This window comes from Pongo pygmaeus, chromosome 23 (genome assembly GCF_028885625.2).
Source record: "Pongo pygmaeus isolate AG05252 chromosome 23, NHGRI_mPonPyg2-v2.0_pri, whole genome shotgun sequence".
Taxonomy (NCBI): domain Eukaryota; kingdom Metazoa; phylum Chordata; class Mammalia; order Primates; family Hominidae; genus Pongo; species Pongo pygmaeus.
Window position 1 is genome coordinate 34,712,979 of NC_085931.1, and position 12,876 is coordinate 34,725,854.

The 12,876-nt window shown below is 58.3% G+C and overlaps 1 protein-coding gene across 7 annotated transcripts in view; it reads right to left on the reverse strand.

Annotated features, from left to right (window-relative positions):
• LOC129022957 (calcineurin-binding protein cabin-1) overlaps window positions 1-12,876 on the reverse strand; it is a 169,510-nt gene that overhangs the window by 8,589 nt on the left and 148,045 nt on the right. For all 7 annotated transcript variants that reach the window (XM_054469340.2, XM_063662877.1, XM_063662876.1 and 4 more), the window contains 4 exons: window positions 4,761-4,924; window positions 3,687-3,783; window positions 2,004-2,672; window positions 800-874 (listed from right to left, as the gene is read on the reverse strand). In XM_054469340.2, coding sequence (XP_054325315.2) covers window positions 800-874; window positions 2,004-2,672; window positions 3,687-3,783; window positions 4,761-4,924 — 1,005 coding nt within the window. The remainder of the gene's footprint in view (window positions 1-799; window positions 875-2,003; window positions 2,673-3,686; window positions 3,784-4,760; window positions 4,925-12,876) is intronic.

Below are 12,876 nucleotides of genomic sequence, written 5' to 3' on the forward strand. Positions count from 1 at the left end.
GGCTACTGGAGGCATCGGGACACCCCTGGGGACAAAAGGCTGTACCTACTCGAATGGCATGCCACCTACCCTCTGGCTTGGACGCTTATGTTTTAGACAGGGCACACCTGCTCTCTCTGCCTGCCATGTCTGCCCCTCCCTGCCACATCCTCTTGTTGACTTCTGAGCCCAGCCCTCCCACCTCTGGCTTGGGGTCCTCCCAGGAGGGGCCTCCCCAACTCCCTACTCCCTGCCATATCTTGGACCCCGCCCGTCCAGCCCTGGCCTGGACCTTGCACCAACCCCATCTTCCCCACTCAGGAGTGTTGCTGCCTTGCTTCCTCCCTGCTTAATAAACTCCAGGACTCCTGCCTACCCTCTCTTAGGACACCTTGTTCCCTACAAGTCCTCCCCTGGGGTGGTGGGGGGGCAGTCTCTGTATAGGCTGCATCTCCACCTTCCCCCACCACCTGGCTCCTAACCAGCCTGGCTCTAACATTGCTGCTTCTACTTCTGTTCCAAATGGAATGACCTTCCCAGTTGAGGTCAGCTGGCTAGGGGCCATCCTCCTTGTTACAGAAAAGGTGGCTGAGGTGAGGGGACCCCTCAGCATGTCTGAACTGGGGTCTGGGCCCTGTCAAGTTCCTGCCCACTATGGCCACGGGCTGGAGGCTCAGCTGCCCCCTGCTCATCTCCCCTCAGCCCAAGCTGACCACAAGAACAGTCCCAAGAGTGGATCTGCTTCTCAGCCTGCATCCTAGGGCCTTGATATGGAGCAGGCTCCGCAAGATGAGGTTGGCACAGGCTAAATTGGGCTTACCTGTCTCTGGGCGGCAGCCCCAAGATGGACCTGGCAGAACTTCACAGCCTGCTCCAGCGCAGCCTCCTCATCCACCTTAACAGGGAGATGCCAGAGGTCAGGAGATGCAGGCCATTGTGGTTAGCCTCCCCGAGCCCTGTCTGTGTATGTAGCACAGACCAGCCTAAGTAGGGGGCATGCCCTGTGGCTCGGGTGCCCCCCACCACTCCAGACTCTGCTGAATAGCCAGTCGTCCCCACTGCTGTCCGCATCTAGACCCCTACCTCCCAGTTCTTCATGGGTAGCAGGGGCAGGTGCCCATCCATCTCCCAGGTGGGGGTGCCTGCTCAGGTACCACACCACCAGGTACTGGTGCCAGAACTGGACCCAGCTGTTCCTCTGAGCCCATCTGGTTATACCAAGTTCATTTCTATGGCTGAGTTACTTACATCCTCACAAGCTGAGGCTGGCAGACAGACTCAGGGCTCCAACCAAGCCTTCAAATTCAGCTGAGGCTCAGTTGCTAGGGGATGAGGGGAGTCTTCTGAGCTAGAACCTGCCCCTTAAGTGGGCAGGGTGGAGGGCTGTGATTAGAGTGGGAGAGGCCTTTCGGAATCCCAGGCCTGATGGTGATAGCCCCATGCTGTGTCAAGTGTGTCTAGGGATTCAGTGCCCAAGGTCCATTTGATATGGGGCAGTTGGGGGTGGGGTGCATTGCAAACTGACATGATTAGAGGGAATACTGTATGTCAGGGATGGTCATCCCATCTGAGCCAGTCACTAAAGTTTTGGAGATTCTTCCTAGGGGAATAATTTTAAATGGAGAAAAAGGAAAGTGCTTGATACATTAAAATAAAATGTTTAAAAAAAGAAGGCAAAATGAGGAGATCTCTGGTCACTGCAGCCATCTTTAGATGACAGCCACAGAAGTCTTGAAGGAAATGCCCTAAGATGTACCCAGAGGCCCAGCACAGCGGTGGGAGCAGCGGTCCAGACTCCCCGCGCCAGTTGTGATAAGGTTTCTGTGACAGGCTCTCACTTCCTTCCAGGTTGAACATTGACTTTTTAAAGCTCACTGCAGAAAGTGAACAGCAGGGATTGGGTGGGAACAACACCTAAAACCCGCCCCAAGGGCAGGCCCAGGAGACCCTCCTTGAGGATAGAAAGGCAAGAGTGGGGATGCTGCCAGCAGACTAGTGCCCCCAGGCCTCTGCCTGCTGCCCACCTGCTTGATGAGCATGTAGGTCTCCGACATGATCCTCTCCACACGGCCCAGGTCATAGGCCACACCCTTCTGGCCCTGCTGCCACACACGGTAGGCATCCAGCAGAAGTGTCTTGCCTGACTCCGTGTCCTCCAGGAGCTTCCTCTTGCGGCTGAGCCGGGAGAGCGGCTCCTCGGGGTGGCCCCCTGCCCTGGTCCCTGTGGTGGTGGCGGGGGCGGGGGCTGGCTGGGCTGGGGTGAGCGGGGAGGGCTGCTGCCGGGCACTGATGCTCAGCTCCTCCAGAGACAGCTCAGTGGGCCGGCTCTCAGGGCCCCGGTCCCTTGCGGGGCGACCTGGCAGCAGGGGCGGTGTCCGCTCCAAGTCTGAGTGGCGAACAGTGGCCTCACTCGTGTCCATGGGCTCAGTGGGCCCTGCCCGGGGGCTCTCCTTGTCCTTCCGCTCCCCGCTTTGGTCTGCACTGTCTCCTGCATCCATGGCCACAGGCCGGTGGTTGAGGAGGCCCACTTTGCCCACTGGCTCGGGCCCTGGCCCTGAGCCATCAGCCAGAGGGGGCTTCTTCGGCTGGGGGAGGCCCTCCTGGCCATCCTCAGGACTGGCCTTGTGTGAGACATCGGTGGTCATCCTGGCTCCGGGGAGGCCACAGACCTTGGGCCCTGGGCGTTCTGACCTCTACAAAGAAACCAAAGGTAAGATGCTGTGTCATTGGTGTCTCCACTGCAATGAGTCACCTCTGGGGGCTGGTGAGCCCAACCTGGGCCTCTCCCACCTGACATCTGTGTGGCTCCGGACATCTGCCAGCTGGCCAGGGCTGTGTCTCAGTTATCAGAGAAGGACACTGGGCCCAGAGACCTGCCTGAGAAAGGCCTTCCCTCCTCTGCACCTCTGGCTGCTGCACCACATTCTCCCAGGTAGCAAGGGGCTGACGGGACTCTGGAGGTGGCACTGCTCCTGAATAACAGGCCTGGGCTGAGCTGGGGCAGCATTGCCCAGCTCCCCTTTGACTCCATGATGTGAACTCTGGGCAGCTCTGGGCATTTTATGGGAGGGGACCTGCCCAGGGCCACCAAGCGTGTTTGCTGCAGAGCCAAGTCTTCCTGGCCCTTAATGCACGAGGCCTGGCGTTGGGGGCTGGCAAGGACTCCTCCCCAACAGGCTCAAGCTGATGCCCTGTACCAAGCCACAGCCAGCCCTACCAGGCATAAGCTTTGGAGGCAGTCCTGGCTCAACTCCCAACAGCCCCACCTCCTAGGCTGGCTGCTTAACCACCCTGGCCTCCTCCAGGTGCTCAGCTGTGAGAAGGAGGCACTGCTGCACCTGCCTCAAGGCTGAAAAGGGACGATGTACACACATGGTGTTCTCACAGGCCTTGGTCAGCCTGCCAGGGAGAGGGCTTGGGACCCCGCCCTGGGTGGTGCAGCCCTTGGTGAGCTCAGTTTCGTGGAGTCACTATGGCTCTTACTAATCACCAAGTGCATCCATGCCTCACTGAATTCATGTGCATTCATTACCACGGCTGACCTTCCCTGACTAGGAAGAGACAGGATGGGTGCTACCTCACAGATGGGGACCCTTGGGCACATCCTGCCTAAGGGTGTGCAAATAGTGGGATCGGGCCCACCACCTGGGAAGGGCTTGGAAGCGTGTTCATGGGCCGTGGAGGAGAGGACGACACAGGTGGCATACCTCTGCAAGCTCGCTCAGCGTGTCTTCCAGCACCTTCACAGTGAGGATGAAGGCCCGCTGTGCCAGGACCTGGCGGTCAGCATCTCGCAGATACTTCCTGCGGTCATACAGGGGTAGTCAGAGAGGACAGGAGGGCATCTGACACCACATGGCACTGCTGGATGGTGGCCACTGCCCATCCCTGCCTTGAGGATGTCTGTTGGTTCCTCAGTGTCCCAACTAACCACCTGTTGTGGCTGCTCCCCTAGAAGCTTCCCCTGAGCTCCCTCTATCCAGAGCCAGTAGGCCTCTGACACGGCACCAGCCTGTTGCCCTTGGGCCCTCTGCAGTGGGCCCACCCTGTGTGCTGTGCTCAGCAGCCTATAGCTGCTCCCTCAGGTCTGGCTCCAGGGTGCCCCAGGCCCCAGCTGGAGGCCCCTGAACTCCTGGCACATCGCCTGGCAAGTGGTAGGTGAGTGAGACAGCCAGAGGGTGAGACAGTGCAGGCATGGGAGGAGGCCCAGCCCAGCTGATGGGGTGAGGCCTCCAGGCCAGGCCCATCTACATCTGAGCTGCGTCTCTTCCAGGATCCCCCCAACATCCCCTGTAAATGGCAGCTGTAACAGATGGCTCTGTTGTCTGTCCTGCCCTTTCTGGCAGAGAGCTCCCTGTTTACCACTGAGGCCCAGGCACCCCTGTCGCTCATCCCACTGTTACTGGCCTTTGTCTGGAGAACCACAGCTATCTTCTGAACATCTGTTTTCCCTACAACCTGACAGCACCCCGAGAGCCCTGAGTTGGGGGAAGCAGGAGGAAAGGAAAGGCTGGGTAGTCCAGAGTCTCAACGTGGAACCAGGATCAGTGGGGACAGGCTGTGTCTGGGACACACCCCAGGACAGGGTGCCTGGGGGCGGGAAGTGTTGTTTAGGTTCTAGACACTGGGACAGAGAGGCCCCCAAGGAGAATGAAGGGCTGGTCCAGGCTCCCAGCCAGTGGTCCTCACAGCTGGGCCAGAGCAGTGGAGAGGCTGCCTGGGGTGGGTGTGCCCCTGACCCACACAGCATGCCAGGCTGCGTCCAGGGTGGGTGCACTCACTTGCCCTGGTCTGGGGTCCGCTGAAGCATGGAGGACACCTTCAGCAGGGTGCTGTGGTCCCGCAGCTGGGCCAGCACCTTGAGCAGCAGCACGATGGAGCGGTTCATGTGCCAGGCAAAGCTGCCCGGCCGGTCAATCTCGTCCACGGGGATCCGCCAGATGCCCTGTGGGATGGACGGCACAGGTGTGTGAGGGGGGTGGTTGTGGCAGGAGCCTCGGGGACACCCTGTCTGGTGTCCCCTGGAAACTGCCACAGTGCCAAAGGGGCCACTGCCCAGCCAGGGGCTTCTTGGACCCCTCTCACTGTCCCAAGAAGGACAGAAGTGTATCCCCACCCCCTTCCTTCTTGTGAGTGGCAGCAAATGATAGACAGACCCACTGCTCTGCAGCCTCCTCTTTTGTATGGCTGCATCTCATATGTTTGCTGGACCTGTCTCCTATGGGATGCACTCAGGTGGGGCCTGATCAAACTTGAGGACAGACAGTGAGAGGCCCAGTGTGTACACCTCCCTGCACAGGTGCTTACCCAGCCACCAGACCATTTGTTAGAGGTGGAACTGCTGAGTCAAAGCAGGCTGCAGGGAAGCTCTGGCCAGGCTCTGCCCTCACCCACTCTCTCCAGCAGTGCCCAGAGAATCATCCGCAGCTCCTGGGATGCCTGGGGTCCCCCTCCCTCTTGCTACTTCTTGCCATCCTGCCCCACTCCTCTTTGAAGGCTTAACCAGGGCAAAGTTGACTTTGGGGAGCAGCCCCCATCATCTCCCTTGGTCCCTGCTTTACCTGCTGCGGCATTGGGCACCCCCTACCTATCACTAGCTCCAGGGTCTGGTTCCCTGCAGTGTCCTAGTGACCAGCATGGCATCTGACACCTACTCGGGGTCCAGGCAGGGTGTGGGGAAAGCACAGATGATGGAGGGAGTGAGTGATGAGGAAACAGGCATTAAGGAGGCCCATCTCTGGGGTGGGACCTCAGGGGCCTGGAATAAGTGAACTGGCTCCCAGATGGGTCCCTGCAGCCAACACGCTGAAGAAACTGCTACCCAGAATGGACCAAAGTTATGAGTGACATCGCTTTCTCCTTGGCATGGGGCCTGGCCCCCCAGCTACAGGGACCACTTGCAGGATGTCTAGGTGGTGCCCCTCTCAGGGCCCTGTCCCTGTGGGTCCTTGCTGATTGTCCACAGTATCTGTACACAGATGTGGGCCCACCCTGCTCTAGCAGCCCTGGGAGGCAAGCCAGGGCACCTCCAGCCCTGAGCTGTTAAGGCCTGAGAGGAGCTTAAAACTCGCAGCCTTGAGCCCCTGTGGCCTCTACACTGGCTCCTGTTGTGACATGGAGGGTCCACCCGCAGGCTGGGGGACTGTGTGGAGGCCAGCAGCCACCTTCTACCTCCTGGCAGTGCCTGAAAAGGACAAAACTAGGGTACTGAGGCTATCCACATCCAGGGCAGCAAACATCAATGCTGCATCTTCCTACCATGCAGATGTGGATCCTGAAGCAGCTTATGAAAAGACACCTGCTTTCCAACAGATAGGGTCTATCTACAGTAGGCGCCAGAGTGGGCAGACACTGTCTCCTGGGTCTCCATCCGCTGCAGCAGTACATCCCACTGAAGACCCTCCCATCCCTGCACCTCCAGGGCACCTAGACACCAACAGACACGCCCGTGAGGACGGGTCTAGTTTGCATCACACACACCAGCACAGTTTGGATCCCTATTTCCCTTCCGTTTCCTTTCGTAACATAACACCGCTGATTTCAGAAAGGACGGAAGACCAAACAAATCAGGCAGTGAGTCCATGGAAAATCAGAAGGGAACCATACACACCGCCGCCCGCTTGGCCACCCCCATGCTATCGTGACTCTCAAAACTTCCCCAGCCAGCCCTGAGAAGCTTGAAAGGCAGCATTTTACATTTGCATGTGCTCTGGTTTCATTTTGGCATCTTGCTTGGCCTTTTTCTGGTAACAGTGTGCTGAAGGGCACGTTTCCCGGGCAGGGTCAGGCCAACTAGTGTGCCCTTGTTCATCTCTTCACCGTATCTTCATTCACATGCCCCAGTATGGGGACTCCTATGTTTATTTACCTTGCACTGGGCACTATTCCCAGAAGCCCCTTCTCTTGTGGGCTTGTCCTTTCCCTGCCCCCAGGATTGGCCCCCTTGCCTGCTCGGCCAGGCCTGAGACCCACCGCCAGCCATGGGAATTCAGCCAGCAGATGGGCCCCAGGATCCCAGTCAGGCTTCCCCTCCTAATGAGAGCCTTTAGGAATAACCGCTCTTCTCTGTGGCCTGGGGCGGTATGCAGATGGACATACTTCCCGAAGGGTGAGGGGACTTCCTGTGGCCATGAGGCTGGCCTCCAGACAAAGCTGCTCTGAAGCGTGAAGCCACCAGGCAGAGTCACGAGCCAGCAGGGTGGGAGCAAGCCAACTGGCTTTCTGCCTACACCAGGTGGAGCTGGGCGTCTGTGCTTGCAGCAAGAGACCCAATGAGAAGGATGATACCGGCAGCCCCAGGATGCCCTGGACACAGCAGTTCCCCACAGAGGGGTAGTAGCCACAGCAGCCCTCTGCCTCCACTGTCCCTCTAACACCGGGCCTGTGGAGGGCTATGAAGCGCCTAGAGAACCAGGGTGCTGAGGAGGGTCTCCTGGAGTGGGACAGGTGCAAGGGACGGCTCCTGCTTCACCTGGTTTTCCTCACCACGGCCCACACAGGAGGAAGGGGCATGGCCAGGTTCCAACTGCAACAGCAGAAGCCCCCTGTATTCAGCCCAGGGGCTCATGTTCAGGCCTCAGGGAGGGTGTGGAGAATGTGCCAGGGGTGAGCTTGGGTAAAGCTAAGCCAGGGCCAGAAAAGAAGGGCATGGGCAGCAGTGACCAAGAGGCCTGGCTGAGGGCAGGTGGAGGGAGCCAGCACCAGGCCAACATCCCCATGGCATCTGAGGGAAAGGCAGAGGCAGGATCATAGATGGACAGGGGCCATAAGTAGCAGCTGAGAGAAGCAGGGGCGCTGCGAGGAGGGTCCCCTCTGGCCCTCTCCTAGTTCTCCCTCAGCCCTGAGTCCCGCTGCTCTGGCCGTACCCCTTGCCTCGCCTCTCCCAGTTCCACAGGCACACTTGCTGTCTTCAGATTTGCCCCACTTGATTCCTGGGCCCTGGTGTCACCAGGGCTGGGTTCCCTGATGGCCAGAGTGGCTGGGATAATACTTGCTTATAGAGAGTTGAGGGCAGCTGGCGGTGCACACCAGTAGCCTCCGAGGACTTAAAGACACTGAGATTGTGCTTGAGGCTTCCCCTCCATGCCAAGCATCTCTTTCCAAGCATCTCAGTCAATCCCCAAACCCTTCAGAACGGCTCTAGGCTCCTCACTGGCAGATGAGGTCCCAGAGACAGATTTTAACAATCTGAATAATTTATGAAGCCCCAGACTCTAAGCTGAGTGCCTGATACAAGTTACCAAACCCTGCCTACAGCCTTAAGACTTGGTTGTCTTCCCACTGCTCTTGAGGAAACAGAGCCTCAAACGCTGAGTCCCATGGTAGAGTGAGCCTAGGGGTCCACAGAGGGAGGGCATGACTGCTATGATTTGGGAACCCACGAAGACTTTCCTGGGGGAACTGAGAGCTGGTTAAGTGGAGGTGGTAGGATGCTGCTGGGCCAGCCTGTGCTCTTGCCCTGTCCATTTATGAGGGGGCTGGGAAGCAGGGTGAAGTGCCTGGGGGCAGGAAGGCTGTGCAATCTTGGCAGGTGGCACCACTTAGAGGTGACAAGTGTCCCTGAAGTTATAGAACACTGCTATTCCTGGCCAACAGGCCAAGGCCATGCCCAGGCCCATGGCTCATGGCTCATGCTGTCTCCAGCACACTGTGGTCTCAGGGGAGCTTACTCCTGGAGGGGCACGGGCTCTCTTTTCTGCCAGACACAGCCTTTCACTCAGCCAGGGCCAACCCGGAGCTCGACAGCCTGAGGCCACAAATTCAAACACTGTTCTGGTTCTCATAGTAAACACCACTACTGGCTGCTGGGTCACTGCTTGGGCCATTTTTAGTGGCACAGCCCAAGGCTGTTCTGAGGCTCCCTGAGCTGAGGGTTCCCAGCTCTAACTGTCACCTTTGTGGACCCCACCTTTCAGTCATGACTCCTTCTAGAGCTTCCTCCACTTCTAGGGCACAGGCAAAGGCTCTTCAGGAAATCAAGTGCCCCTGGAAATTCCAAGGCAAGAAAGAAGGGTGAGCAAGAGGAGCAGGCCAGTCAGAACAGTACTCAGACCCAAGGCACAAGCTTGTCACAGAGTGGACGAGGGTCAGGTGTGGGCTGAGTAGGGACATAGAGATTCATCCTACGTCTACACTGGAAGGGACAGCCTGAGTATGTAATCAACTCACCCCTCAATTTCCAGAGAGGGAAACTGAGTTCAGGTGACCTGCCAAGGCTGCCTAGTGACGCAAAGTGGGACAGGACTCAGGGGCCAGACTCACCCACCTCAAGTCTCTTCCTACACCCCTGCTTAACACTCAGAGGAACAAGAAATTGGCAGCCTCCCTGTTCTACAGATGTAGAAATGGAAGCATGGAGAATTCAGTGATGCCAGTTCACCTCGGTTTTGAAAAGGTGCCTCTTAAGACTTGCAAAAGCCCATTGCAGGGGCAGGCTGCCACTGGAATGCCTGCCTGTGGACGGGGTGGCTGGCAGGCGGCCAGTGTCTTCCACCAGCACCATGGGTGCCTCAGGGTGTCATAATTAAGTCCCTTGGGCAATGTTGCAGGAAATGGCCTCTAAGCAAGCTCTCTGCTGGCCTTTTCCAGCTGTCCCCTGCTGCCACACCCACAGGATTCAGATGCAACCCCCTGCCCCATTCTGTCATTCCCAGGGCCATGCCCAGCTGGGATGCCACGTGAGGCTCAAGCAAGAGGGCAGAAGAGGGAGGAACCATACTTGGGAGTAGCCAGAATGGCTGTGAAGGAGCTGCCTGGGTGCTGCACAGAGGTGCTGAGGAAGGAACAGGCCATGAGGTGCCAGGAGCCACCTGGGAGATCCAGGGCACCTGGCCTGACAAGGGAGCAAGCAGGCAGCTGGGCAGGTGGTCATCTACTTCACATAGCAGTCTCTTTCCTCTCCAGCTCACCCAGGTTGTCCAATCCAAACTAGCCTGAGTCTGCTAGGGGCCTTCTTGGGCTTGGCCCGGCCTGGTCAGGCACTGCCTGCAGGGTTGCCCCCAGCTTCTGACGTCAGCAGCCAGTTTCAAGGGCCTGAGTCTTGGACAGGAACAGCTGCCCTGCCACAGTCCCCTGGACTCTGGGCTCCCCAGGGTGGAGCAGATGGGTGGAGCAGGCAGGAAGGCTGCATCTCTCTGGCTCACACCTACACCTCAAGGCCTTTGAGCAGAGCCTGGCCTCCTGGGAGACTCAAGATCTGTGAGCCAAGATGAAATCTCAGAGAACTCCTGAAGCCCCTGGGAGGAAGAGAAGCCCACAAGCAGAGAGAGTCAGGACAGACATGGGCCCCCGGGTCCTGCCTGCGGACTGCCCAGAAAAGTAGTATTCCAGGTAAAAACCACAAATCCTGGCCTCCACATCCCTTTGCCCTTGGTGTAGCCCTAAGGTGACTCTGATTCCCAAGAGAGCAGGGAAAGTGTCTTGTCCTCCCTCATGTTCCCAGTGCCACATCCAGGCTAGCCCTGAGTAGGCATTGGAGAGTTTATGCCACAGATAAATCCCTTTCAAGGATGCTGGGGAAGCCCAACTTCCCAGTGATCCAGGGTGAGGGGACAGGAGAGAGGCTGGAACAAAAAGTAATGGGCTAGGAGAGCAAGGGATGCGGGGGGTTTTTGAAGAAAGCCAATAAAAAACCAGGATGCAGCTGGTGCCAGAGAAGAAGCGTCTGCCAAGCAGATGAGGAAATGGGCAGCCGAGTCAGGGGTATAGTAGTGACTCCCTCAGAGTCTTCCCCATCACCCGCAGCATCCTGAGCAGAGAGTGTGTAATTTTAATCCTGACTTTTAACTCAGCAAATACAGTACATGTATTTTCCCGCATCACCAAAAACATCATTCAAAATGACCACACAGCACTTCACTGCACAGTAAAGTGGGCTACTGGTGAGCATCTGGCTCTGGGACTTAAGGATTCTGATGAAGAATGCTGGGCTGAACATACTTCTCCACAAAGCTTTTCTCCCTCTCTTCAAGACAGATCACTCAGAGGGGCCACAAGAGTGGGCACGCAGCAGCAGGCTGGTCTCCAGGAGGCAGGTCCTGGGTGCCTGAGCTGACACAGTGGGTGAGTGTCCTGTCTTCCTGGGCCCTCCTAGCCCCAAGCCAGCCCTGTATGCCCGTGGTAAGATGGGTGGGCAAGGCTTCCTGGAGGAGCTCAGCTCTGCCAGCTCTGTTCACAGAAAACACGACACTGTGAGCAACCAAGGGAGAGCCCGTTCCCCTGGTGGAGGGATTCCTCCAGCATCCCCCGTGGCACGGGTGTCGTGGTGACTCAGTGTTCGGAACAGGCGAGGGCGGGGAGCCTGTTGGCATCCCATTCCCAAGAGCAGTGGGCACAGGGTGTAGGAGCAGACTGCATTGAGCTGAGGGCCAGCTGCTGAGTGGGTGGCTGCAGCTAGAGAGCGATGGAGCCTCTCAGCAGAGAGGGCTGCTGGGAGAGGAGATTAGGGGCCTCCCCGCCCCCTAGAAAAGCATAAAAACTTCCTCCTGGTTCCAGCCTATTCTTAAGCACCTCAAGCGGAGCCAGGAAGGGGATGGAATCTGGCCCTGAGGTCAGGAGCAGCTGTGGGGAAAATATCAAAATCCTCCACAGTCCTGGGGAGACCCCTGTTACCTACAAACCCACACAAGTCACCAAAACGGCGAAACAGCTTGGAGGAAAAGGAGGGGATGGCGTGGGGCGTGTAGGGCAAACTTCATCTCCTGGGGCCAACCGTCTTCACAGGCTGCCTGCCCAGCTCCTTTAACACATGATTTCACTTACACCTTGCTGGGGGAGAGACTTGTTCCAGGGCAGTCAGCCAGCAGGGAGCCAAGACTACAGCCGAACTAGGCCTATCATGCTCTTTGCACTCTACCCGGCTTGTCCCTAAGGAAGATGAGCATCACAGACAGAGCCAGGCCAGCTGGGCAGCACCCCTCCGAGCCCTGGCCCAGATTGCCCCTTCTGGAGCCTCCCTACTCAGGAGTCCCGAAGCCTTTAGAGGCAGGACTGAGTTTCCAGACCAGCAGCTCCCTATCTTCCTGATGCCCTGAGGAGCTGAGGGCCTGGCCCCTCCCGCAGTCCTGTTCCTCCCCTAAGGTTGGGAGGAAAGGGGCCCCCGAAGCAGGCCAGGTTGAACACCCCTAGGGACAGGAAGTTCCTGCAGCTTCTACCACAAACCTATCAGGGCGGGCCTTTCTGGCCGCAGGGTTGTACACAGGCCACCAGGGGCGCCCTGGCCTCCGCCCACTCCTACACCCCACCCCCAACAACGCGGTCCTGTCTCTCCAGGTGGGGCTACTGAGGGCAAGGGATTCCCCGCGCCATCCACAGGTAATGATTCTCTCTGCAGGCAAGGGCTGGGAAAGCCTGCAATTTGCCTGCAGCTGGCGCTCGCTCGTTTCCAGCCTCTCCTGCCAAATAAGACGTCGAGCGCTAAGGTCCCCAGAACTGCCGGGCTGTTCCTCCCTTCCCCCTCCCGGGAAAAGCAGAAACGACAAACAACCAAGTGCATGGGCGAGCCCCGCCGCCAACTCTGCTGTGGGCTCTATGTGCCCACCCCCCATCCCATGCAACCGTTACCCCTAACCCCACTCCTCCTCCCACTCCGCTGAGGGGCAAGGTCCTAGCCCACCGCACATAACGGGCCGGTGCTTGTAAAGGGCTGGAACCATCTTCCTGTCCCCGCACAGCACCTATTTATAGCTAGGGAAGCACCGCGCCCGGACGCGCTGCCCACCCGGCCGGGCGGCCAGCTCACCATCCCCAAGAGCGGCACGGCACAGCTCCTCGTCGGCGCCTTCCACCGCAAAGTTGCTCTGGCGGGCGGCTTTCGCTTTCGCGCAGCGCACGCCCCCACGAGCCAGCTCCCAGCCCGGGGCTTGGTAGGGCTGGATGCGCTGGCGCGTGTGCGGTTTC